The sequence below is a fragment of the Mauremys mutica genome, chromosome 12, assembly GCF_020497125.1.
Source record: "Mauremys mutica isolate MM-2020 ecotype Southern chromosome 12, ASM2049712v1, whole genome shotgun sequence".
Lineage (NCBI taxonomy): Eukaryota > Metazoa > Chordata > Testudines > Geoemydidae > Mauremys > Mauremys mutica.
Genome location: NC_059083.1, coordinates 44653827 through 44681482, shown reverse-complemented (window position 1 = coordinate 44681482; position 27656 = coordinate 44653827). Strand labels below are relative to the sequence as shown.

At 55.3% G+C, this 27656-nt stretch overlaps 1 protein-coding gene across 1 annotated transcript; it reads left to right on the top strand.

Annotated features, from left to right (window-relative positions):
- The first annotated feature begins 1309 nt into the window (after nt 1-1309).
- Nucleotides 1310-27249, top strand: LOC123346809 (E3 ubiquitin-protein ligase TRIM39-like). The gene is given in 14 exon segments (XM_044984264.1): nt 1310-2352; nt 2750-2845; nt 3559-3789; nt 4200-4222; nt 5009-5121; nt 6450-6470; nt 6758-6784; nt 9467-10018; nt 10350-10429; nt 17574-17804; nt 18328-18350; nt 18450-18522; nt 18525-18561; nt 26614-27249. Coding segments are annotated over 14 exon segments (2484 nt in total). The 5' UTR covers nt 1310-1935; the 3' UTR covers nt 27174-27249.
- The last annotated feature ends 407 nt before the right edge of the window (nt 27250-27656 follow it).

The following is a 27656-nucleotide window of genomic DNA, read 5'->3' as shown; positions in this document are numbered from 1 at the left end:
GCACCACTGCGTTTGCAGGGCTGCTGCCCCCACTGCACAGCACTGGCTATTCCATGGCTGGGGCTCGCTGCCCCCGCAAGCTGGTGCTCTGGCTCTCCGGTGCCTCCGGAAGGCGGATCCTCCCTGCCGAGCCAGGACACCGCTTTTTGGCACCCCCAAACACTTGGCGCCCTAGGCAACCGCCTAGTTCTCCTAGTGGTTGCACCAGCCCTGTGTGTAAATGCCCCTGGGAGCCAGGGAGGTTGGTGGAGTGCTGCTCCATTCAGTGTCTGAGCTCTGAATGATCAGCATGGCCTGACACGAGCCTCTGCCTCCCATAACAACCAGCTCCAACTAGCTAAGCCAGGGCCTCTCAAGGGTGCTGTTCCCCCCTCTTCCTGCCCCAGCCAAACTTATCCATGAAAACAGTTAACAACCAACACAAACACAACTTGGAATTTCAAATTCTTACAGCTAGAGCCTGGGGCATTCTCTTTATTGTTATAATTTTATGGTTTTTTTTGTGTGTGGGGGGGGGAAGAATTTCCTGTTATTTAATTGCATCCATGTGGGGGTGGGTCCTGCCGTTTGGGGTGGGAGGTCTGGAGTACTGTGAAGCATTCCTGCCCCACACTCACCCTGCAGTGGCAGCTCCTGTCCCATGGGGCTGAGCCCTGCCCCACATGCTGGCTGTTGTGACCTGGCACAAGGGATCACAGCACCACTCAGGTTGGGCCCAGCTGCCCTTCCATCATGATGACGGAGGATGCTGCAGCCCCATGCACCAGGCCACAATGTCACTCATTCAGATTTAACCCCCTGCCCTCACTGTCATGATCACCTCTCCATCAGTTGGATGCAAACAACAGAGGTGAGCTTAGGGGAGCTGGCCAAGGTGGACAGCCAGGAAAGGGCATTTCAAAAACATGAGGGGGAAGGTTTAAGGGGGAGCTGGGCATCTGGTCTCTGTGACCTCTACACAGAGGGCTTTACATTTATGAGCAGAGCAGTAACTATTGCAGGGACTGGGGCACTGTGGGGCAGGGGCTGGAGGACTGTTAGGGATCAAATAGGCCATGCAGTGTCTACATTCGCACTGTGCCAACCTAAGAAGATCAACCACAGCTCTGTGCCAGTCAGGGAGGTGGTTTTACTGCATCGCTGTGACAGGGTTTGATCAGCCCCGACACATACACAGGGCAATTTAGGTCAACTTAACTTTGTAGTGTAAACCCAGCTTCTGCCTCCCAGGGTCGTTTGTAGTGAGCCACTTTCCTGCCAGTTCCCAGCACTTTTCCCGGAGTCTGTCCCCTCAGCTGCAGGCTCTGGCTCAGTAGCTGGTGTCAGCAGAGCCCGGGGCTGCCCCAGGGACTGGTTCCAGCCACCCGAGAAAGTCCCCACCTGGGCTGGGCACAGAGGAGACTTCAATTAAAGTCTCTACTTAACTTAGCAGAGACACCTTTGGGGAACAGCAGCTGCTCAGCCAGGGATCCCAGCAGCAGCGTCTTATAACAGGCTTTAGCACTAACTCAGATTCAGGAGCCGCAGGGTTTCTTATTCCTGTTCTTTGTTCTCTCTACTTCACAGTCTCCCCTTTTCCCAGAACTAGCTACAACAACTCTCGGCTGCTTCGTCCCCTTCAACTTTATCCCAACCTCAGCTGCTGCAGCCCTCACTGGGACAGCGACTTTCTGCAGCTGGAAGGAACCAGCCCCAGACCCTGCACAGATTGTCTGGGGGAGAAGCCTGCATTAACCCTTCACTAGACCTGGCTCTGTCTCCCCAGGCCCCCGGGCTGTGACAAGAGGGGTGAGTCACTGCAGCTCAGCTCAGCTCAGCTCAGGGCCTGCTGGGAACAGGAGGAAGGAAACGCCCCAACTCCAGCCAAACAAGCTTCTCTGCTCTCAGGAAAGTGAAACTAAACTGCAGCGGCTGTTTCCCGTTTGCAGAGGAGCCATGGCTGCCGGGGACCTGGCAGGGAGCTTCCAGGACGAAGTGACTTGCTCCGTCTGCCTGGAGTATTTCACAGACCCGGTGACTATTGAGTGTGGGCACAACTTCTGCCGGGCCTGCATCAGCCAGTGCTGGGGGGAGTCGGAGTCAAACTTCTCCTGCCCCCAGTGCAGAGAAACCGCCCTGCAGCGAAACCTGCGGCCCAACAGGCAGCTGGGGAACCTGGTGGAGTTAGTGAAACGACTGAGGCTCCAGGCGGTGACAGAGCCCGAGGGGCAGAGAATGTGTGAGAGGCACCAGGAGGCTCTGAAACTGTTCTGTGAAGAGGATCAAACCCCCATCTGTGTGGTGTGCGACAGATCCCGGGCTCACCGCGCTCACACGGTGGTTCCCATCGAGGAGGCTGCCCAGGAGTACAGGGTAGGGAATAGCTATTGCCGGGGCTGGGAGTTACTGGGGCAGCTTCTCTGTGGCTACAGAGCCCCTAGCGCGTGTCTGCGCATCTCTGGATTAAAGCCAGGGAACTGCCTGATAACGGGACTGGGAGCTGGGGTGACCAGATGTCGTGATTTTATAGGGACAGTCCAGATATTTGAGGTTTTTTTCTTATATAAAAGCCTATTACCCCCCACTCCCATCCCAATTTTTCACACATGCTGTCTGGTCACCCTACTGGGAGCTGGGGTCATGTTTTCAGTGGGTTGGAGAAGGGGGACCTGCTCCCACAGCATCGCTCTGCTCAGTGATGATGATGTTATCGCTGGGCACAAACCAATGCACCCAAACCAGCCCCCAGAGCCATTGTCTCTGTTTGCAGGAGCAAATTCTGAGCCGCCTGCAGCATCTGCAGGAGGAGAGAGAAGAGCTCCTGGGACTGAAATCCGACTGGGACAAGGAAAGTGAGAGGCTCCTGGTAGGTGCCCCTGCCCAGCCCAGCAGGTTTGCACAGGGGCTTCAGCGACAGCAGTAGGGGGGGTCTCTGCGCTGGTTGGTCTCTGAGTCATTCAGAAGGTTAAAGGATTTCCAGGGTTGATGGAAGGAGACTGTTCAGGGCCATTTTAAACAGTGGGAGGCCAACAACTGCTCTCAGCTATCTGGTGTAAATCAGGAGTGACAACACTGACGTCATTGGGGTCAGGGTCAGACTCCTCTGTGCCCCTGGTGTTAATTCCCAATGGAGTCAAGGGGTTCACCCCAGGGTCGCTGGGAGCAGCCTCTGGTTCTGCCTCCTTAGCACTGGGGGGCAGGGGACAATGAAACTGCTGAACATGCACAGATGTTGCAGGGGTCAGGTTGAAGCAAGAGGAGATTTGTGCTGATCCCAGGGTGTGTGTGTCAGACGTTTCCAGTGATGCCATTGGGTGGTTTGGGCAGCAGCATTTGCCAAGGCCTGATCGACAGTTAAATCTGTTGCTGGTACAGAAATGGGTACTGGGGGGGCATTGGGGGGATGATTTTTGGTGACATTTTTACCCTGGGAAAAGCCCTAGTGCAGGCACAGTTCTGCTGGCAAAGATATCAAATGAAACGCTCTGTGCAGCCCGGACAAGGCTTTGTGCCATTTCCCATGATCCCCCACTCACCCTGTGTCCCCACCCTGTCCCTGCGTCTCTCTGTGCACCCCAGAGGCAGACGGAAGTGGAGAGGCAGCTGGTGGTGTTTGAGTGCGAGCAGCTGCGCCAGTTCCTGGCTGAACAAGAGCGCCTCCTGCTGGCCCGGCTGGGAGAGCTGGACCAGGAGATTGGGAGGAGGAGGGAGGAAAACGCCACCCACCTGTGTGAGGAGATTTCCCAGCTCAGCGCCCTGATCACAGAGCTGGAGGGGAAGTGTCAGCAGCCTGTGCCGGAATTGCTGCAGGTGAGACTGTGTCAGACATGCCCAGAGTCCAGTGCAGGGAGGGGACGGCCCTCGAGTCATTCGGGGCTCACAGGGTAACTCAGTGCAGGGAAAGTGGCCTTGGGTGTCTGCAGGGCCAGGAGCCCCAAGGCTGCAGACAGACAGGAGTTTGGGCTGTCAGGGAGACGGGGGGAGGCCGGAGAAAGGCTCTTCCAGCCCTGAGGCTCAGTTCAGGGAGACCAGCCACCTCTGCAGAGCAGCTGGTGTGAAAGGGGCTCTGCTCCCGCTAGCACAGCCCTTTAGTTCCACCATCCCACGAGGGGAACAGCCTGTGGGGCTGGGGATGGGAGAGCAGAGTGACCCATCTGGAGCAGGTGGCTGGGCTGCACCATGGGCACTGACTTTCTGCTCCATCTCTCCTTCCCCTCTAGGGTGTCAGAAGTGCCGTGAGAAGGTACGTCCAGGATCTGTCTGCCCCTCACGCCCCGTCATGCTGGGAAGAGGCTCAGAAGCCAGGCTAAAAACCCAGCCCTCTGACCATGGGACAGTCTCACCCTCTGGATCCAGCCCCCTTCCGTCCCCATTACCCGGGGGCTGCTGCTGCTGTGGCTGTGTGACCCACCCTGGGGAGGGGATTGCCCCACAGCTCTGGGCTGGAGAACCCTCCCTGGGGGCTAGGCCGCCACAGGGGATCGTTACTGGGGCTGGAGCCCTTTCACCCAGAGGGCCCAGCTGGGACCTGGCCCCAGCTTTGTCATGGTCCAAAGCCTGTCCCGTGCGAGGGGGGCCTAGAGGCCTTTGGGGAAAGAGCCGAGTGTCCCAGCCCAGGCCCCAGTGGGGCAGTTTCCATGTCCCAGAACCCCCCACCCCATGGGGAGTGACCAGACCCCTTGGAGGTTGACGGGAGAAGCTGAGGAGTGGCTGGGCCTGGAGAATGGGCCCCTCTCTCAGCCCTGGGTGCGGCCCCTCCAGGTCCTGGTGGGGCTCATGGGCCGGGCCGGGTCTGAGGGGAGCTGGGGTTGGCACTGCCCAGGCTGTCTTTTCTCTCTGGCTGGAGAGATGCCCCCAGTCCCCAGGCTGGGCCCCAGCAAATTGTGCAGGCACTAAATTCCCTGGGCAGCAGAGGTCAGGGCCCTGTTAACTCTGCCTGTGGCCCAGCTTCCACTCCCCTTTCTGGCTTTGGGGGGCGGGAACTTACGGCCGAGGAGGGAGAGAAATAAGCGCACTCATTTCCCTGCAGGGGCGAGAAGGTGATGTCTCCACATCCGGCTCCCAAGTCCCCTGAGCTGGAAAAGCGAATCAGGGATTTCCCTCGAGAGAACAAACTCCAGGAGGCTGTGACGGGATTCCTGGGTACGGGACGCTGCTGGGGGGTTGTGTCTCATAGTATTTGGGTCGGGGGAGAGGCTCCCCCAAGGCAAGCTGGGACTGCAGGAAGTGACAACGCCTGCTGTTTGCGTTATTATCAGTGCCTGTGTGTTCATATTCCCCATGCATCAGAACCAGACTCAGACTCCTGTGTCCCAGCCCAGAGGAACCCAGATCCTGGGAGAGCCCGTGTGGTCCCAGCTCCCCTGGCTGCACAGAACAAGGTCCTATGGGAAAGTTTAGATTTGAGTAAATAATTCATAATCACTGACCTGTGTGACCAGTGCTGCTTCCTGCTCTGTCCATGGCCAACTGAGCACAGGGGCTAATGCTCTCGGCTGTATTGACTGTTCACAATTGTGTATTTCGCTCACTCTGATTTGCCGCTTGATGCGCCGATTCTGATATTCGGGTCTGGAATTCTGCAGTGTGAGTTGGCAGGTTGAATGTGGAGCTGCGCCACTGGGCTGTGACTGTCTCTGTTCTGGGGGGAGGTGCACAGAGAGGGAGCTGGGAGTTCACTTTCCAGGAGTATTTGTGCTGATCAGTTAAACCCAGGCACATCAGCCTTCAGAGAAATGCAACCCAAAAGGCCATGAAAAGCTGTATTCACTGAGAAAACCCAGTGCTCCTCATGGGGAGGGGTTGGTGGATTTCTGAGCTCAGGGAAGCTGTTTTGAGCAGAAAGGAAGATTTCCTATAAAGACGTTAATGGCTGAGAACAGGAGCTTGGAGTGAAAGTTCCTCTCCCACTGTCACTATTTCTGCAGCAGTTCCCTCCTGCTGCTCAACGAGAGAGTCTCCCTCCAACGCATCCTGCATGGGGCCGAGAGACAAGGGGAGATTTCTTGGTAATGTTTGTAGCTGGTCGATGTGAGAGACATTATCACAGACTCGGGGCTGGATTCTCAGCTTCCTGGACACCAAAGGAGCTTCCTTGATTGACACCAGCTGAGCATCTGGGCCCTAGTATCTGAGCACCCTAGGCCAGATTTTCAGAGGTATTTGAATCATTAGGCACCTAAACAGGCACCTGTTGGGATTTTCAGAAGCACGAAAGCAGGTTAGGCACCAAACTCCCATTGGTGTCTATAGGAGTTGGGCAACTCACCTGACTATTCTGACACTTGTGAAAATCCCAGGGGCCTTTCTGCATCTTTCAGTGCTAAAATGAGAAGGGTGAGTCACATGACAAGGTGGCTCCTTGTCCTTAGTCCTTGTGGTCCCTATCACAGCATCTGACAGAGCTGTGACTTCTAGTCCTGGTCACACTGACCCATGCCAGTGATGGATTTTTCTCTCTTTCCTTCCAGAGGGGCTGGCTGCAGAGAGAGGTGAGAACCCTGGTCGCTGTTCTAGGGCACAGCAGGGGCCTGTTCCCCTGTATGGAGCAGCCCCTGGACTGGGCGCGTGTGACGTGATCTGCACAGGAGAGAAACCCAGCTGGTGAATGTGGCACAGAAAAAATGAGGAGGGGTCAGAGCCTGTTGAACCCTGCTCTGTTGTGAGATGGTGCAGAGCTGAGTGCTTTGGGGTGGAGGGTCCATGTACGTACCTGATCCGGATGACTCTGCTGTGTGAATTCTCACCTCTCTCTCTCTCTCTCTGCTGGTTGTTCCAGGACTCAGAAGAGCCCGAGGATTCGCAGGTAACTGAAGTTGATCTTGTACTGGTGACTCCAGCACCTTCCCCAGGGAGAGATTCACTCCCTACAGCCCCTCCTGGCACCATTCCCTGTGCCCCAGACCTGGGAGATGATACAGCTGGTGTGGGAGGGTTTACACCCCCAGTGGGGGAGGAGGAGGAGCAATAACAACAAACCCTGGAGCCTACTCCCGTGCAAGGATGACACAGGAAGGGGTGAGAGCAGCAGCATGACTCCAGCCCAGCCCTGGAGAAATGAGTCCCCATCCTCCCTGAGCCTGTCTCCTCTGCCTTGTTCGTGGGAATTGCCAGGAGCAGGTCAGTTAAATGGGTTCCGGTTTGTGCCCAGACTCCTGTACTTCGCTCTGGCAGAGGCTGAGCTTGGTTCAGCTCAGGTTGGTGCCTGACCAACGTGAAGCTAAACCCGATCAGCCGCATCCCACAGCTGGAGAGTCACACGGGTTTGTACCACGGTCTCTGCAGTATTTTTAAAGCAATTTAAATGAACCCAATGCAGCTTTCTTGAGGGACACGCTGTGGGGCTCTCAGGAATGGAGCAGGCTCTGCAGGGCCACTGGCCTCCTCACCCTGCTTGTCTGCAGCTGGGAAATCTGTCCTGTCCCAACCCTCACCCCCCACACATACGCTCCCAGCAGTGCAGAGACGTCACAGCCACTGTGGGTCAGACTGGACTGGAGCAAGGCTGATCGCTGTGGAGCCCTGCACCGAGCCAGTCTGCACCGAGATCACTGGCATAAGAGCCCCAGCAGTGCACAGAGCCCCCAGCACTACCCCACAATGCTCCTTCCCCATCAGTGACGCTCTGACAGCTCAGGGCACTGGCTCTGTCACCTGTTGAGCTGGCTATATACAGGCCGATAGCAGCATGGGTGGCTCAAGGCCCCCTCTCCTCCCAGAGTGGGAGGGGGTGAGTTCCAGCCCCGGCCCCTGATCTCAGGGGTTGCTGGGTGCACAGAGCTCTCCGGGTGGAGACACTTTCACAGACCCATGAATCTGTTCTGAGCAGTCCCACTGCCCAGGAGGCCGAGGGCTCTCGCTCCCCTGCTCTGGGGGGTGAAGGGAGGGGTCCTGGGGCTGGTGTTCCCTGTGCCAGGAATGGGGGGAAGGGAATGTGGACGCAGACAATGTCCCTGCGTGTGCTGTGAGGGCCAGACCCGGATGTCCCGGTGGGTGCAGCCTGTCAGCACGGCAGGGCAGGGAGAGCCGGGCCAGGAGCAGAAACGCTGTCAGAGCTCAGGGTCCTGGAGAAAACTCTTCCCGTCGGGGCCTGCGGAGCCTGTAAACTCCGTGGAGAGCATCAGGGCAGCCCCAGCCTGCAGCAGGTGTTTGAGGAGTGCATGAGCCCTGCAGACTCAGTGGACAGCATGTCAGCGCCGTGGGCCAGAGATCTCCCTGGAGGAGACTCACATGCTGTGCTGGCAAAGCTGGGGTGTCTAGATCCCAGGGGAGGAGCAAGGGGGGTTGTTATTATTGTGCCTGGTTGTGACTCTAGAGCTAAGCCCAGGAGACCCTGATCATCCCCCCCTCTGCCTGGGACATTAAACTGCTTCCTCCTACAATGTCCCTTAATGCTCTCCAGCCTGGGGAGAAAACTCTGAATATTTCAAGCCAATCTGGCCTGGCCCAGGGAGAAAACTGTTTGGCTTTGGGGCTCTGAGATGAGCTTTCTGAGCATTGTCCATTTTGGGACTCACCCAGAATGACACATTAAGCTGACTTGTCCTCCAGCGTAGATAGCACAAGGTCAACGGAAGAATTCTTCTGTTGACGTAGCAACCACATCTTGGGGAGTTGGGTTACTGATGCCAATGGGAGAATGTAGCATTTCTAGTGTAGACAAATCCTCAGGTTGTCCGCACAGGGTTTTCTTGCATCGATGTAGCTGCCCCTGTTCAACCCTGCTGCAGACTTGATGTGCAGGTGTGATCTGAGACTGGTACCCTGTCCAGATTGCTACAGATGGTCTCTGTTCCCTGCACTGTCCACTTAAACTCCCCATCACCCAGCCCTGCCCCCAGCCCAGCATGCCCCACCCAGACACACTGCTCATGCCCTAGGGGAGGGCCTGGCTGTGGGGTTTGCCTGGCTGGAAGGCGGTGTCCATGGGGACAGCCACTATGGAGAGTCCCAGCTGTGCCCCCTAGGGCAGGGCTTCCAGGCCAGTGTGTGTGGGGATGGCACCGACCTGCTCTTAGCAACAAACCCACCACACACAGCCCCAAAGCAACAGAGATTCCCTGGGGCCTGCATCTCCCTCACCCCCACTCTGTCCACTGGTTTCTAACCCTAATCTCACCCTTCTCTGACTCTCTGGCATCTTCCCCACTCATCCTCTCCTTGCTGGTGCCTGCACCTCTCCTCTCTGCTCACCTGGTGCCTGGACCTCTCCCCCATCCTTCGTCCTTAATACCTGCCCCTCTCCTCTACCCCACCTCACTCCTCCCCCATGTCCAGCTGGTGTCTGTCTGCATCCTTACACCCCTCTGCCCCAAGCAATGAACATACCACTCTCCCTTCAGGAGATATTTTGCCTCCATGTCCAATTCTGGGTGACTGATTGTATAATCAGAGATTAAACAGCAATTAATTGGGACACAGGTTGATTTCCATTAGTCTGAGTAACCAGCCCCTGCCCCTGGCACTATCTCTGTGACTCTCTCCCCAGTGGATGTGACTCTGGATCCAGACACAGCAAATCCCAACCTCGTCCTGTCTGAGGATCGGAAACATGTGAGACATGGAGACGAAGAACAGGCTCTGCCTGACAATCCTGAGAGATTTGACGCTTACCCTGAAGTTCTGGGCACTGAAGGATTCACGGGCGGGAGGCATTACTGGGAGGTGGAGGTGGGAGACAAGCCTGACTGGATGCTTGGGGTTTGTAGGGATTCTGTCATCAGGAAGGGGGAGAATGATGTATCACTTGAGGATGGATACTGGGTCGTGCAGCTGGCGGATGGGAAATACGAGGGCCTCACCTCCCCCACAACCCCCCTCCCCGTGAGCGTCAGGCCCAGCCGGGTGGGGATTTTCCTGGACTATGAGGCGGGCGAGGTCTCGTTTTACAATGTGACTGACAGGTCCCATCTCTACACTTTCACTGGCACCTTCCACGGGAAGCTCCGCCCTTATTTCTATCCTGGTCTCAACGCTGGGGGTACAAAGACGGCTCCCCTGATAATCTGCCCGGTCTCAGCTCAGGCCGAAGGGAATCTCTGTCCCTGACAGCAACACCGATAGCAGACGCTGTCCCCTCCCAGTGCTGACCATCCCCCAGGCCTGTTCCCATGGGGATGGTACAAAGGGCATCACCTGCCTGTCCCCCCCACTTCCTCCCGTCATGACCTTGGGGTTCATTAAGCAACGAACCAGTGAATGAGACAGGAATAAAACATAAAAAAAAAAAAACTAGAGAGCTTCTGTGGTGACCAGCTGTGCACAGCTACCCTGTGTTCTCAACCCCACCTTCCAGGCATATATCTAAATCTCTGTATTCCTAATCCTGTCCCTTATGAGGGAGCAGCTCTAAATTATAATCTTCCACAAAGATATCACTGTGCTCTCCCCTCTTGATCCCCAGCACCAGGCCTGTGAGCTGGGAGAGTGGAGAGGGGCAGAGAAGGAGGTGGTGAGCAGGCTATGAGCTGTAGGGGTGCAGGGGCAGAGGGGTATGCATGCAATGTCAAGGGTGGCTGTGTGGCCAAGGCTGCGGTGGGGAGGGGGCTGTAGCAGCAGGAAGAGAAGAGCCCAGGTCACAAAAGGAAGATTCCAGTGAGGGGGGTGAGGATGTGATGAGAGGGGGAGGGGAGAGAGGCCATAAGGAGGAAGAGCCCCTGACAGAGAGGATGAGATCCCAGTGTGGTTAGCGGGAGCTCTGAGAAGGTGGGTAGGGGGTTATGGGAATGGTGAAGGGGCAAAGTGGACAGAAGGGGGGATTCAGGAACAGAGAAGATTGGAGCCAGGGGAGGGAGGGATGTGAGGGAGAGATCTGGGCTCCACCAGCATTCTCAGTCTCTTGTTCTAGGGGAGTCATTGAGTGTATGGTCGCTCCAGACATAGGGTGACCGTCCGTCCCGTTTTTAACGGAACAGTCCCGTATTTAAGCCCTATTGTAGGTGTCTCGCCTTTTTTTAAAAAACGCACAAATTGTCCCATATTTTCTGCTCCCCCTGCTGGTCAGTCAGTGGTCAGTCAGCGCAGCCCCAGCCGTGTCTTGTTTGTGGCTGGCGAGCGAGTGTGGGCAGGCAGTGGCTTGTCAGTGAGAGCATGTGCTGCCCTCAGGCCGGGTGAAGAGGCAGGAAGATGACACGTCAGGTAGCCCCTGGTGCGAGAGGCTAGGCGTGTGTGTCTGTAAGGCACACTATATAAGGCCCTGGAAACACCCCCCCATTTTGTCTTCAGATGGCTTAAAAGATAATCTCTCCCCCCCCCAAAGAGATACCTGAAAGAAACTGGAATAAAGGTGAGTAACTGCAAGGGTGGGAGGGATTGCTGGACTCAGACTAGGAAGGAGTCTAGTCTGTCAAAGAAGCTTATTGGAACATCTCTGAGGATGAGATTTACCTGCATTTAGTTTCCTACTGTATTAGGCTTAGACTTGAGTGTTTTGTTTTATTTTGCTTGGTAATTCACTTTGCTCTCTCTGTTATTACTTAGAACCACTTAAATCCTACTTTTTGTATTTAATAAAATCACTTTTGGCTTGTTAATTAACCCAGAGCAAGTATTAATACCTGGGGGAGCAAACAGCTGTGCATAGCTCTCTATCAGTGATATAGAGGGCGAACAATTTATGGGTTTACCCTGTGTAAGCTTTATACAGGGTAAAACGGATTTATTTGTGGTTTGGACCCCATTGGGAACTGGGTATCTGGGTGTTGGAGACAGGAGCACTTCCTAAGCTGTTTTTAGTTAAGCCTGCAGCTTTTGGGGAACGTGGTTCAGACCTGGGTCTGTGTTTGTAGCAGACTAGCGTGTCTGGCTCAACCAGGCAAGGCACTGAAGTCCCAAGCTGGCAGGGAAAACAGGCTCAGAGATAGTCTCAGCACATCAGGTGGCAGTTCCAAGCAGGTCTCTGTGACCCAACCTGTCACAGTGGGACTGAAGCCCCCAATTCCCAGCCCCTGCTCCAGGACTGAAGCCAGAGCCGCAGGGGGACTGAAGCCTCGATTCCCAACGCCCGCTTCAGAGCTGAAGCTGGAGCCGTGGGGGAGAGGACTGAAACCCTGATTCCTAGCACCTGCTGCAGGGCTGAAGCCAGAGCCACGGGGCTGAATGCCTGAGCCTTGGTGACATCCATAAGGCTGAAGGTAGGAGTCATGGGGCTGAATCTTGGATCCCCGGTGCTCTCCATGGGACAGAAGCCTCCTGAGCCCATGGGCAGAGTTGGGGGGCACTGGGAATGTTGCCACCCCAAACTGCAGTGTGCATGAAGGGGTATCCCAGGGGCACTCCACACCCTGCACACTTCCTTCTCTCTCTGCCTTCCAGCCAGTTTGGAGGCAGGAAGCTGGAGCCGGGCAGTGCGGGGCAACTGTTCCTCTGGCTGGTGCCATGGAGCAAGCAGCCCTGGTGTTCCCTCTTCTCCTGCTGGCTGCTGCTCAGCTCCCAGCCCCGTTTTCTCACACAGCCGGTAACAGCCGTAGGGGTGGGGCTGGCAGAGCCCTCAGGGAACAGGGACTGCACCCTGAGCTACCCCCTGCCCATACACAGCCCCTAGCTACCCCCCTCCCTGCAACCTCAGCTACCCCCATGCCCACACACAGCCCCCAGATACCCCCTTCCCTGCACTCTGAGCTGTTTTCAGCCTTTTTGAGCTCAAGCCTCCCCCCCACACACATACCTTCGAGTTATAATTTTTAGTTGTGCCTCCCTCCCGTCACAACCCAGACAGGCTGGGTGGCCTCCTGAGGTGAGTCAGGGGGTGAAGGTGGCACTCCCTCCCCGGACCCACCATGTGGAGCTGGCTTGAGCCCTGCTGGCCTCTGCCCCCCAAAATAGAAGTCATACCACGCTTATGCCCAAGACCCTCCCCCGGACCCCTGAGGCCCCCCCTTTCCCTGCTGGGCTCTGGAGTTTTTATAGCATGTTGTGGGGGCTACTGCATAGTTCTGATTGATTGCTGTTGAATACAAGCAGTTTTACAAGGTGTCCTGTATTCAGCATAGGGAAATATGGTCACCCTAGCCATGGGAAATGGCAGGGGAGGGGCCAGCACAACCAGCTCTGTCTCTGCATGGTCCCAATTCCCAATTCTGCTCATTGTCAGGCAGCCAGGCCAGAAATTAAAGCCAGGAAAACCAGAATAAAGTACCATGGATCACAATGACATCTCCATTGGGTCTGTGAAATGACAGGGGTTAATGTCTCACCCAGCATCAGCATCTCAGCACACAAGGGAGCCGTGCGGTGCCTGGCTGTGTTAGAGCAGGGGTGGGGGGGGGGGTACAGAGCGAGAAACACAAAGGAAAGTGAATGTCTGTGAGGCTCTCAGGACTCCCATAGTGTGCTGCATCATTAGGAATGTACGATGAAGCCCTTTTAACACTACAAAACCTGCTTCCAGCCTCCCTTGTCTGACCTCCGCACAACACTCACCCACCTCAGGCTCACCGGCTCCCTTCCCACAGATGGCACTGAGGGAGGGAGCTGCTGGGTACAGAGCAGGGCAAGGAGGGGTTAGGGGTGTGGTTGTACAGGAAGGTGCCGAGGTGCAGGACGTGGATTGGGGATGAGCCATGTGGTCGGGTGAACACGTGGCGAGAATGGGAGACAAGCTGCCCAGGCTCCTTCCTGTGAGCGGGTCCCATTTACCCAGCCTGGGCCCATCACTCACACAGCCCTGGGCCTGGGGTCTCACTCCCCTTACCCTTGCCCAGCCTGGTCATTGTAAGTTCATTACCTAGTTTGCCACTTCGTCAAAGGAAAGTGGACATGCACCAGCCTTTGTTACCTGAGCAGATTTCCCAAGCACTTTAGACAAACTTACTGGTCAGGATAAAACATTAAAATAAGTTTGTTAACTAGAGAAAGATAGATTGTAAGTGATTGTAAGTGGTAGGCATAAAGGTCAGAGATAGTTACCTTAAGAAAATAAAAAGTAAACACACATTCAAACTCCTAAACTTGTAGTCTAAGCAAGAGTTGACTCAAACAGCTTTTCTCACCCTGACAAATGGTAAAAGCAGGTTACAGTTCCTCAGTACACAGGCTGGGACTGCCTTCCAATCTGGGACCACCCTTCCCCAGTTCAAAGCCTTGTCTTTCAGCTGTGCTGCCAGGTGTTGTGATCAGAGGGGAGAGAGGCCAAGTGATGATGTCACTGTCTCTCTTTTATGCTTTCTTCCAGCTTGCTAGAAAGATCTTTGCTGTACGTGGGTTAGGTCCTCCCCCATGGTGTACGTGCCTTCTCTGAGAAGCCTCCAGGATAGTGGTTTGTGTGATGATGAGCCATAAAAGCCATTTGGCTATTGATGGCTCCTCATTTGCTGTACCTGAAAGGCTGGTTGTGGCTTTTCCCAACCTCACAACATATTTCAGAGACACACACAGCAACACTTCATAGCTTTCCATACCATGATAGCACAGACAATCCAACAGGATATTATTTTTCAACAGATGAAGACTTTTAGAATGGTGCCTCGCAAGGCCTACTTAGTACAAAACCTATCATAGTCATATCACAGTGGTGAATATGGTGGTTCCAGGGTGCTGCTTTGAGGAACAGAGTGTCACACCCGGACACTGACACCTAGCAACCAGCCACTCAGAGGCAGATGGAGTCCCCCACACCTCAGCAAGGAAGCTGAGCAAGTATCCCCCATCTCGAGAATAAAGGACTGGAGTGGTTTGAGGTGGGGAATAAGAGTTGGCTGCTGGAAGGAGTTGGCGCTCTCCCCTGGGATCTGATCTGATCAAGGCTCAAGGGGGTCAGAGGGAGAGACAGACAGAGCTTGAACAATGTTTTATTGAAAAGAAAGGGAAATGTGTTTGCTTATTGTGTGGGGGTACTATTGAAGTGCTGAAAAAATTAATGTCGAACACCATTTCCAAACTAATCACGGTTCTTTTGACATTAGCCATCCACTTAAATCTGAGTTGAGAAAGGTTTGATCTGAGTTGATTAATTTTCTTCTATCTCTCCAGCAATCTGTTTTCACTAGACAAGTGGTAAAGTCTAAAGGTGCTACTATTGCTTCCTTTAAAATTGCTTATCTGCTCACAAAGAAGAAAAAACCCTTTCAAGACGGTGAATTGTTGAAGGAAGCATTTTTGACTGGTGCTGATTGCCTGTTTCAAGGATTTCCTAACAAGGGCAAGATTTTGTCAGCAATACAAGACTTGGAGTTATCAGACAACACAGTTACAAGGAGGATACATGCAATTTCAAGCGACATGCAAACTCAGCTAAAGGATGACTTGGAAACAAGTGACTGGTTTTCACTGCAATTCGATGAGTTGACAGATACATTGGATACAGGGCAATTGGCAGTTATGGTGAGGATGGTATTTAGTGACTTCACCATAAAAGAAGAGTTACTAAAAGTATTGCCTATGAAAGGGTGAACAAAGGGTGAGGACATCTGTAATTTATTCAAATCATATGCAACATCAATTAGTTTGCCACTACTCAAGCTGTCTGCGATCCCCACTGATGGGGCACCAGCAATGATGGGCAGTGCCAGTGGATTCATTGCACTCTGTAAGAAGAATGAATCCTTTCCAAACTTTGTCTTATTATTGCATTATCCACCAAGAAGCTTTGTGCGTCAAAGTTCTTTCTTTTCAGCATGTCCTGAAGTCATTATTAAAATAATTAACTATTTGAGCGAAACCTTTGCAACACCGACTTTTTAAGGCCCTGTTGGAAGATGTTGATGATAAACAATCTATCTTATCTTGCACACAGAAGTACGATGGCTGAGCAAAGGTAAAGTTTTGCACATTTTTTAAGCCTAATTGAAGAAATCAAAGAATTTCTGAAGTCCACAAATCAGAACTTTGAGCAACTAGAAGACTCCAGCTGGTTAATGGACTTCGCTTTTCTTGCCGACATCACTGACAAATTGAACATTTTAAATCTTGAGCTCCAGGGAAAAGACAAACGTGGCTCAAATGAAAACTTTTGGAATCTGGTTGATCGAAAAAAGTTTCCTACCTTGAAAAATGTAGCATACAAAATAAAATCGTATTTCGGTTCCACTTATCTATGTGAAGTTCTGTTTTCAACAATGAACATCATAGAATCAAAATACAGATCTCAGCTTACAGATGCCCATCTTGATGAATGCTTACGAATGGGAATATCATCCTACTCTCCCAACTACGAAAAATTGGCTGAAGAAATGCAGTGCCAAAAATCACACTGACTTTATTAGAAAAACCACGTGAATTAATGAGACCTATTTTCCTTTAAGTGCTGATGAGCGCGTATGATTGACTTGTGTTTAACTTTTTTTCATGTTTGTTTGTTTATTGAAATCCAGATACAAGTAACAATACAAAGAATATTTTTAATTAACCGTAACTGGCTATGTTAAAGTAAGAATAATAAATATATTTGGACCAGCAGTTCATCAATGTTTAACTTTTTTTAAATAAATAAGATGAAAACTGTTTATGATATTTATTTTGTAAAAACTCCTTAATTTTTCTTACAGGTAGATAAAAAAGAGCAAATTCACATGGTAAGGTGAAAGAGTAATTGACAAATAATTTAATAAATACCTTTTACATGTAAAATTACCTTTTTTATCTTATAGATTCATATATTATGCAATATTAAATATGATGTTTTTCATATTATTTAATGTACAAATAAAAAATAAGCCTTGACAAATTGTTGGTGCCCGCCACACTCTTCTGAAAACATGAATGTGCTACTGGCCACATAAAGATTGGGGACCACTGGTGTAAAGCCAGGCAGAGCTCAGCCACTTCACAGCCTCTGCTGGCATCATGTGGCCACCTCGTCCCAGTCACTTGCTACTGTTACTGTGACTTTACATGTGCTTGTCTGTAGCCAGATGATGAACCCAGGGGACACAATGTCTGTTCCAGTTCACCTGCCTTTTACAGTGAAATCCCCACAGAGAGCATGGGGGGGGGGGGCAGTGTGAGGAAGACACTGGCTGGTCACTGGACACAGGGGCATGGGGCACTCGGCCAGGCTGAGTGAGGCCAAAGCCAGCCCTGACAATGCCCTGGGCGCCCAACACCCATGTGAGCCCAAGGATGGCACCCGAAGGACTATTAGCACCAGCCCTAGGTCCTGAACATTGCAGCCTTAGGAGCAGGTTGTCAGAAGGAGCATCGCCCACATCCCGCTGTGACGGCTCCCCTTGGTGTCTGAGTGCCCAGCACGGGGCACCCACATCCCCCTGCAAACACCCTGTGCAGCGCCCTGTAAATCTCTCCTGTTCCCTCGATTTCTCCCCACTCCACTGTGTCCACCCCATGCCACCCAAAATAACATACTGCGCCTTTACAAAGCACCCTAGACAACCCCACTATGGAACTGGACATATTAACTCTGAACTAAAACAAACCCTTTATAGTTTCACCCACGAAAGCTCATGCTCCAATACATCTGTTAGCCTATAAGGTACCACAGGACTCTTTGTCCCTTTATGGTACGTTTCTCAAAGAAGTAAATATCCTTACAAATCTGATAGTGATTTAACATTCCTTGCTTCATGGACAGAGGCCCAGTCTGTGTAACTCAACATCTGGCTCACGTTTTCTCTGTGCCTTTCCTATTTTTCTTTCTCAAGAGGAAAGTGAAGAACAAGAGAGAGACGATTGCAGGTGAATTTAACAAACTGCACACACTGCTGAGAGAGGAGGAGCAGCTGCTTCTTCAGAGCCTGGAGGAGGAGGAGAAGGAGACTCTGCAGAGACTACAGGAAAATGTAACCAAACTCTCCCAGCAAAGCTCCTCTCTGCAGCAGCTGATCACAGAGATCGAGGAGAAGTGTCAGCAACCAGTTATCGAGCTGCTAAAGGTGAGACAGCATCAAAATTCATCTCCACAATTCAGAATGAGAACTCAGATCCCTGGGTCTGGATTCCAACAATTAGAGTAAATGTGTTCTGTGGTTTACTGACAAACAGAACATCCGGCTAAGGGCTCCATCAGTTCCAAAATATCCCAGTTCATGTTAGAGGGGAATTCTCCTCATGGAGACCCAGTGAGGCCATGGGAGATTAAATGGATGATACGAGAATGATACTGAGCTGAACCCATCCCTGCTCTGACTCCAAAACATTGAACCCAACACAGGTGATAAACACAGATACTGATGGGTTGGGTCCCTAGAAGGAAGAATCCTTTAGCTAAATTCCTGTCTCACCTACATAAATGAAACAAGTGTTAATGCAAAATGTCATAGGAGTTTTTACCACAAAACAGTGACGCCTGAGAGGGTTGATTTGTTTTCTAGGTGAAAGGTTGATGCGCAGAGTGAAAATTCACTGGCTTTTACACATGGTTTTAACTAAGAATATTGATTCTCTTTCTCCTTCCAGGATGTGAAAACCACATTGAGCAGGTACGTTTCCGATGTTCATTGCTCTTATATCCCCGGTAGCGCCTCTGCGGTGATGTGTGTACAGAGCAGCTGAGTGATGATGGGACATTTTCTTCATAGGAGTGAGAATGTGAAACTCTGGGAACCAGAAGCTGTTTCTACTGACCTGAAGAATGTGTATAAAATCCGGAGCGCTGCCTGGATATGCGAGAAATCCTGAAGAGATTCGCAGGTGAGTGGAAGCTCCTGGGACATTGAGCTGTGTTGTGCCTGGGGATCTGGACAGAGCCTGGTACCCCGGGACACGCACGGACCCAATTGACAGGCTTGGAGCTGTGATAGCTGGAGGCTGATGAGCTCAGTGCTGGGCAATTTGCCTGATATTCGCACTCACTAGGGTTGTGAACTCTTCCAGACAGGATGTCATTGACACAAATGGGGATGCGCCATCACCACAGTATGGCGTCCGGTCCATTTGGTCCGGGAGAGTTGGCAACCCTAGCACCCACCTGCTGGTACTTGCCCAGGTATCTGACCAGACCCCGTCACTCTGACATCCTGACCCCTCCATGGCTGAGTTAATGGGTGTCACTGAGCCAAGTGCTGTGAGGCCTGGACTGGGCTCGTTGTGCTGGGAGCTGCACAGACGGGTAATGGATGACGTGTCTGTGCCTCTGTCCTGGGACACGTGAGGGCTGCGTTGTGTGGCCACCGCTCAGCGCTGCCCCAGCCCCCATTAGCCAAGGCTGGCCCAGCTTTCTGAGCTGGAGGAGGGGCCGGTCTGGCTGCTGTGGTCTGACCTGGGCCGTGTGTTACTGGGTAACAAGCTGAATCCTACTGGCCCCTCGTCGGCTCTGAGCACAGCCCAGTGTGAGGTTGGGTCAGTGGTTTGCTGCTCAGTGAGTGAGACTCACTCACAAGTGTGTGACCCTGTCACAACGGCTGAGCGTGAGCTGCCCCCATCCAAACCCCTCCCACAACCCCAGCACGGAGACTGGGGGCAAAGGCAGAAACCTGACAGCGAGGAGGGATAGAGAAGAAACTAAGGCAGAGGAGAGGGGGGACTGAGAAGGTTCAGTGAGCTCGGTCTGTGATTGTTGAACTGGCCCTTTCATCCTACCCCCGCCCCCACCGCTCCTCTCCTCCCACCCACCCCCAGCAGGGGCAGTCGAAGGGGCCAAGCTGGGTGTGTCTGTCCCGGCCGATGGAGGCTGCACAGTCAGTGCCGGCTGCAGGGCCAGGATCTCAGGGCTCTGGGGAGCAGGAACCCCAGGTTGTGGGGGAAGCAGCTTCCTGTCTGTGAGTGGCTGGAGCCAGCACATCCCTGCTCCCCTCCACGCTCACTGCTCCCAGCCCAGCACAGTCTGTGCCCACTGGGCCCTGAACCCGGCTGGGCTCTGGGCCATTCCACACCCCTGGCCCCTGAGCCTGTCGGGATCCTGAGCCAGTCAGCTCAGTGCCTCGTTCTAGGGGATCACCAGCCCCTGGGGAGCCTCCTGTCAGCCCCCCAGAAGCTCCTTCCTGGGCAGGGTCCCAGGCCCTGAGTCACTCGCTGGCTGCTCCAGGCTGGCCAGGCCCAGGGTCTCCAGCAGGGCCGTTGGTGCTGGCACCGCGCTCGCTGCCAGAGCTCCCAGCCCCTGACCCAGCCTGGCCTGTTGTCCCAGCGCTGACCCCTCCCCTGCGGGTGGGGACGCTGCTGCTCTCAATGGCTGAGCCCCTCTCTCTGCCGCTGCCTCTGCTGCTGCGCTCGCAGGCTCAGCCCGGGCCAGGGCCAATGCGGCTGCTGGGGCTGCTCCTTCCCTCGGCACCTGGGTTCTCTGTGTCTGGGGCAAATGGCGGGTGAGTGGGCAGGGACCTGCTCAGAGACACACGCCCTGAGCTGCACCCAGAGGGCAGAGACCAGCCAGGGCCGGGCAGCAAAGTGCCACCGTGCTGGGATTAACCCTTTCCTTCCCCCCACCCCAGCAGCCCCGGCCGGTCAGTGCCACTCGACTGCCTGTGCTCTGACCCAGGGACCCGGGTCCAGCAGCTCAGGGGAGTCTTTGGGTAAATGTGTGGGGCAGAATAACCAGGGCTCCCTGAGGCCCAGGGTCCCCGTGTGCAATGGGGAAGGCCCCGCGCTGTCATGCAGATCTTAGGGGCTGGGCAGTGAGTGTTATTGATACCCTGAAATGGCTGAGGCTGGTATCTTGGCAAGCATCTTGCCTCAGTTTACCCTCTTCAGCACTCCTTAAATTACGCCTCACGGTCCAAAAGATCTGAGAGAAAAGTCCCCTCCTGGGGTCCGCTCTGAGTCCAAGTAAACCCCAAAATAAAATCTTTTCCCTCACTCTGCTCCAGCCTCCAGCTCTCGCTGCAGCTCCTCACTGTCCTGAAGTCAGGAGCCCTCAGTCCTTCCCAGAGCTGGGCTTGGATTAGTTTCCATCCTGGAATCAGATGACTCCAGCCCCCGCTCCTGGAGCTGGGTCTTTTCAGACTGTGCCTTTATTCTCTGCATCCACTTTCTCCAGCCGGGGGCCGCTCTCCAGGGCTCTGTCCTGCTACAGCTGCTGCTGTCATTGTCATCTCTGCAGCTCCTCCCCCTTAGGGGAGCTCCTCTGCCTAGGACAGTGGTCGCCAAACTGTTTTGGTCCTGCCCTCCCTTACCTGGTTTCTGTCCCCACCCTGGGAGCTGCTGTCAGGAGCTGGGCCAGGAAGGGGGCTCCAGTTGGGACCAGAAGCTGGGGGCCATGGCTGGGAGTGGACCCGCAGTTGGGGCCGGGAGCAGGGGGCTTCGGCCTGGGGCAGAACCATGTTTGGGGCTGGGGCTGCAGCTGGGTTCTCAGCCTGGAGCAGGACAGGGAGTCGGTGGCTGAAGTCAGGGCCGGAGATGCAGCTGGGGCTGAGGGTGGGGCCGGAGTGGAGCTGGGGGCAAAGCAGGGCTGGGTGATGTTCCCTTCCTGCCACCCATGGGGGCTGGTCCAGGCCCTGTCAGGCCCCCCAAATGTTCCTCCACACCCTCTAGGGGGGCACAACCCACAGTTTGGGGAGCACTGCTCTAAGAGCCCCTTCCAGGCTCGTTGCTCTGGTGAGCTCTCCTGGGAGCTCCTCTCCTCAGCAGCTTCCTGTCCCTAGGATCCCTTCAGCTGAGCCCTGGTTACCCTTTATCAGCCTCATTAGCTGTTTCGCTGCTGACTAGCCACCTAGGGATTTAATTACTTCCTGGTTGGTCTGGGTTGTCTCATTCTCCCTTACAGGCGCCTGTCACAGGTGGTCTGGTCCCTGACTCCCCTAAAAGGACCAGCCCTCTTGATAGATTTCCTCCCACCCTCAGAGCCAACCTGTATTCAAAGGGAAGCTTGACCATGGTTGACACCAGCGGACAGGAGCTCACATCGTAACTCACTTTAACGGCAGCCTCACCAGTCATCTCCACAGGGAGGCCAAGGCCTGAACGGGCCGCAGGGACGATTCCTCCCCAGGGAGAGGCTCCGACAGTTGTCAGGGCTGAGCCATATTGGCAGGACAGTGTGGGGCTGACACGGCCTCTGTCTCCTTATACCCTCAATACACAGAGCTCCAGCAGCCGGGGTGTAAAACCCAATTCATACCCCCAGCACTGAACTCACTGACACTGCCCCCAGGGTCCTCTCCTACTGGGGTTGGGGAGTGAGTAAGGGGCACTGGAAGAGGAGGGCCAGAGGCCACGGCCCCATCACATTTACCAATGGGAGGGCTATTTCCTCCCACATTTTACCAGCTGTAAGAGTGAGCGACGATGGGGGAGGGGGCCAAGAGGAGACACCAGGGGGTCAGGGTGTTGGGGAAGAGGTGGTGTGAAGGCAGGGGCTCAGGAAGAAGAGGCAGTGTGAGAGCGAGGGTTCAGGGGTGCGGGGACAGGAGCTCAGGGAGAAGGGCTGGCACGAATAGGGAGAGCACCCCTCTACTTTTAGGGAGCTTCCATCACTCCTGGGGAGAGCACCATCCCGGATCCTGATCTCATCTACGGGCACATCTCTGTATTTGCCGGGTGTACAGAGCTCTCTGTGTGGAGACAGTTTCACGCTCACCCAGGAACCTGTGCTGGGAGGCCCCACTGCCCAGGAGGCTGAGGGCTCTCACTCCCCTGCCCTGGGGGTGAAGGGAGGGGCCCTGGGGCTGCTGTTCCCCATCCCAGGAAGGGGGTGAAGGGGATGTGGACACAGACAATGTCGCCTCTTGCACTGTGAGGGGCAGACCTGAGCTCCAGCCAGAACCTGAAAATCTTTGTGGCTATTTTTAATTCCAAAGACGGAGCCCTGTAAGCCTGAATGTGTCCACCCTGTTCCAAGACTCGCTGCTGCAGGCTGTGTAGAGGGACCCAAAGTGTCTCCAGAGTCTGGGTGTGAAAGTTCCCAGCATGTCTGACCCAGTGCTGGTTAATGGGAGCGAAGGGGGTGGCTGGCGCAGTCATTAGATGGAGACACCTGAGCTCCTGGGGCTCTGAGACGGTCTCTGTGACTGTTATCCGCCCTGGGAGATGCCCAGGTGCAGCTGCAGAGGATCTGGCCACTAGCATCATCCATGGGACAAATGGCTCTAGGCAGAGAGTTCAGGCTGGAGCCAAGTCTCCATTTTCAGCCTGATTTGTGGGGGTGAGATCAGGGGCCCAGGGGGCATTTGCCTGCAAAGGGCAAATTAACCAGCAGCTCTGGAGTGTTTCATAGCTGATGTCCTGAGCCTGGCCTGCCTGTAACTGCGTTTCTGGGGATGTTGACAGTCTCTCCTTGCAAGTCACTGGGATTGGGGCTCCTAAGTTGCTCAGACAGGTTTGCAGTGGAGCTGGGTGAAATGTTTTGGACAAATAGTTTATTTGCTGCAAATATTTTGGGTCAACAGAAACTATTCGTGAATCCATGTCAGGTTTGCTGACTGGTTTCAAATAAGAGAAAAAGGTGCCGCCACTTCCCTTGTAGCCTTTAGCCCAGTGGCTGGGCCCTCAGCTGGGAGCTCCAGGTTCAATCCCCCGTGTGATGCCATGGGGGCTTGAACCGCTGAGCTCCAGATATCTGATGACGTCCCCCTGTGTCTCAACACTGCCATGGGCACTGGGCCAGAGCGTGGGAGTGAGAATGACTCTGCAGCCGAGTGGGTTGAGCCTGCACCTGGGAGCCCAGAGTCCAGCTCCTCTGCTCCAGTGACCCTGTAATTATTGATCCATAACCCCAGTGAGGGCCGGCTCCAGGCACCAGCCTACCAAGCACGTGCTTGGGGCAGCACCTTGGGAGGGGGCAGCGATCGGGGTTTGTTTTTGTTGGTTTTGGTTTGGCCAGGTGATGCTGGGGGTGGGGCGGGGACTTGGGCGGCGCGGCGCGACGCGACGCTCGGGCGGGGCGGGGACTTGGGCGGCCCGACGCGACGCTTGGGGAGGGGTCGGGCGGCACTCACGGGGCATTTTTTTTTTGCCTGGGGCAGCAAAAATGTTAGAGCCGGGCTTGACCCCAGTGAGGGGAGGGGTTACGGCCCCTGGCACAGCAGTGTCTCAGGCCATATCTGCCGGGGTTTCCTTGCACTGATGTAGCTGCACTGGTGCAAACCCCTAGTGTAGACACGCTGTGCAGGTGTGAACTGGGACTGGTCCCCGGTGCAGTTTCTCCCAGATGGAGGGGGCAGTAAGTGGGAAAATGCCCCCTCCCCTCCCCACTGCCCTGGCCTTATTGGCAACAGCCCATTATTACGCATTTATACCCCTCCCCCAGTGATGAGCTGCCAAATTTTTAACAACGGGTTCCCTCCTCCCTCCAAAATTTTAACAACGGGTTCCCTCCTTCCCCCCCCTCCGTGGGGGGGGGGGTCGTGCCCCATCCAACCCCTCATGTTCCTTAACACATACACTACGAGACCCCTGACCCATCCCCCCCTTCCCTGTCCCCTGACTGCCCCTTGCCGCCCCACCCAACCCCTCCTCTCATTCTCAATGGCCCCCCAGAATCCCTACCCCATACAACTACCCCTTCTCTCTGTCCCTGAGTGCCCCCACCACCTCATCCAACCCTGCTCTTTCCTGACTGCTCCCCGGGACCCTTGCCCCCATTCAATCCCCCTGTTCCCTGCCCTCTGACTACCCTGACTCCTATCCACCCCCCCCACAACCCACCCCCTCCCTGCCCCCTTACCACACTGCCTGGGGACCGGGTCCACTCTGCCAGGACCACGACCGACTCCCCGGGCCGCTCGGGCCGACTCCCCGGGCCGGGCCGGCACCGGGGCCGGGCCGCTCGGCCCGACTCCCCGGGCCGGGCCGGCACCGGGGCCCGGCCGCTCGGCCTGACTCCCCGGGCCGGGGCGGCACCGGGGCCCGGCCGCTCGGCCCGACTCCCCGGGCCGGCACCGGGGCCCGGCCGCTCGGCGGCAGCCGCGGGGCCCGACTCCCCGGCCGGCGCTGGGCTGGAGGGAGCCGCGGTCTGGGACCGGGAGCTGCTGAGCCAGCCGCACCTCCCCTCCCCCTCCGCGCCCCAGCTTACCTGCTGGCTGCCTCCATGCTGCTTGTTCAGGCTTCCCGCGAACATCTGATTCGCGGGAAGCAGGGGAGGGGGAGGAGAAGGGGGCGGAGCAGGAGAGGAGTGGGCGGGAACTTTTGTTAAATTTAGCAGCCCTTAACAAGCGGTTCTAAAATGGCTGCTAAAATTTAACAACGGGTTCCCGCGAACCCGTGCGAACCCGCTGCAGCTCACCCCTGCCCTCCCCCCGAAATGCAGACAACTGCCTCCGTGGGGGTGGGGCTCAGCCCGGCGAGGGGAGGGGCTGGCTGTGGGGTTTTCTTGGCTGGAAGGTGGGGCCTGTGGGGCCTGCCAGCATGGAGAGTCCCAGCTGCTCCTCCTGGGGCAGGGCTGCACCCCCAGTGTGTGTGGGGACAGCACCGAGCTGCTCTGAGCGAGAAACCAACCATATATGGCCCGAAAGCAACAGAGATTCCCTGGGACCTGCCTCTCTCTCCCCCCTCTCTGGCTCCCGCCCCTCCCTTCCCCTTCCCCCACCCCTGTGAGGGACCCTGGACCCTGCGTCTATTCTGACCCCTCACCAACATCCCTCGCGCTCTTCTCACTCCCTTTCTGCTCACCTGGGCCCCTGCCCCTCTACTCCCACTTTGCCTCCCTGGCACATGCCCCTGCCCTCCACCCATCTCTGCCCCGCTGGAACAGCCCATCCCTTCTCCCCCTGCCCTCCTGGCATCTGCCCCTCTCCCCAAACAGCCTCTGCACCCTGGAGCCCTCCCATCACTTCACACCCCCGCTATGTCCTGGCATCCACCTCTCCCCTTTCCCTCCTCTGTGCCATGTCTCCCACCCCTCCCCTCACCCTCCTCTGCTGTCATGACTTTCGCCCTTCTTACTCCCCTCAGCCCTCCTGGCACCTGCCCCTTCCCTCACCCCCCTGTGCCCACCCCTCCTCTAGCCCCACTCTGACCCCTGGCACCTGACTCTCCCCAACCCCCTCCCCTAACACCTCCCTCTGCCCACCTGCCCTGCCTCTCACCCCTCTCTGCCCCCTGGTGCTTCTCCCTCCCCTCCTCTGCCCTCCCTGTGCCTGCCCTTCTGCTCAATCCTCTCAACCCCCTGGCACCTGCCCTTTCCCTCCCCCCTGCACCCTCCTGCTGCCTGCCCCTTCCCTCATCCTGCCCCCCAACACTTGACCCTCCCCTTGGCTCCTTCCTTCCTGGTGCCCAGCCCCTCACCACCCTCTGCCTCACTGATCCTGCTCTCCTCTTGCCCCTCTGCCACCATCACCCATGCCACCTTCCCTTTATTTGTCACCCCCTGCAGCCCCCTGGAACCTGCCCTTCAGCCCCCTCTGCCCCCTGGTGCCTGCCCCCATCCCTTGCCCCCTGCAGCCTCCTGGGGTCTGTCCCCTTCTTCTCCCATGGAGTCCACCCGTCCCCTCTCCCCCTGCAGCCCTATGGAACCTGCCCTTCCCTTCACACCCCTGTCTGGTGCCCCTCCCTTCCCTTATCACCCCATAGCCCTTGTGCCTGCCCCACCCCTATGTCCCTCCCTCTGCCCCAGCTCCAGTCACATCCCCCTCCCCTTTCCTCTCCCAACATCAGTATGTCACCTCCCCTCCCCCACCTCCCCCGCCACCTTCTCACCCCTCCCCTGCTCCTCCTGCCCTTCCCCCTCATTGTCTCCTCACAGGCAGAGGGGCCCTGACTCCCCTCAGGCAACGCTCCCTCCCCCCCCCAGTGATTAATGGGGATGCAGGTTAATTTCCCTTTGATCCCAGTGGCCAGTCCCTGCCCCCAGCCCTGACTCTGTGATTCTCTCCCCAGTGGACGTGACTCTGGATCCAGACACGGCTCATCCCTACCTCGTCCTGTCTGAGGATCGGAAACGTGTGAGACACGGAGACAAACGCCAGGATCTGCCCAACAACCCTGAGAGATTTGATACGTACCCTGAAGTTCTGGGCGCTGAGGGGTTCGCGGGCGGGAGGCATTACTGGGAGGTGGAGGTGGGAGAGAAGACAGGCTGGGACCTGGGGATTTGTAGGGAATCTGTGAGCAGGAAGGGGCAGGACACATACAGACCTAGGAATGGATACTGGATTCTGTGGCTGAGGGGTGGGCGATACAAGGCCCTCACCTCCCCTCCGACCCCCTTCCCAGTGAGCGTCAGGCCCAGCCGGGTGGGGATTTTCCTGGACTATGAGGCGGGCGAGGTCTCGTTTTACAATGTGACTGACAGGTCCCATCTCTTCACTTTCACTGACACCTTCTCCGGGAAGCTCCACCCTTATTTCTGTCCTGGTCACAACCCTGGGGGTACAAACGCGGCTCCATTGATAATCTGCCCTGTCCCAGCTCAGGCCGGAGGGAATCTCTGTCCCTGACAGTGACCCCGCGGCACAGACTGGCCCTTCCCAGCCCTGCTGCTCTTCCCACCCCCAGTGGTGGGGGCCAGTTACTGCAACAACTGGACTTTCTGTGCTGACCGGACGCTGCCAGTTTCCCTTTTCAACTGGAGGTTCCAGTCGAAAACCAGACACCTGGGAACCCCCAGCCCCCACCTTCCCCATCCCCTGCCCCAGGGGTAGCAGATGGTGGGGGATGGGGTCATTCACTCCTGTCAGAATTTTCTACCCCTGTGAAATCTCAGTGTAAAATATGAAAGGAAAAAGATTATTTTAATTTAGAAAATATTATTGTAACAAGTTGTAAATACAAGAATATTTTAATTTACATTTCAACAGTATTTCAAAAAACAAGCATCTAAATATATTTGTAGAAATGGAATTATTTACATTTTTTTAATTTTTCCCTCAAATCTATAGTGAAGTTTAACTTCTCTAAATAACATCATTTGTATTTCAACT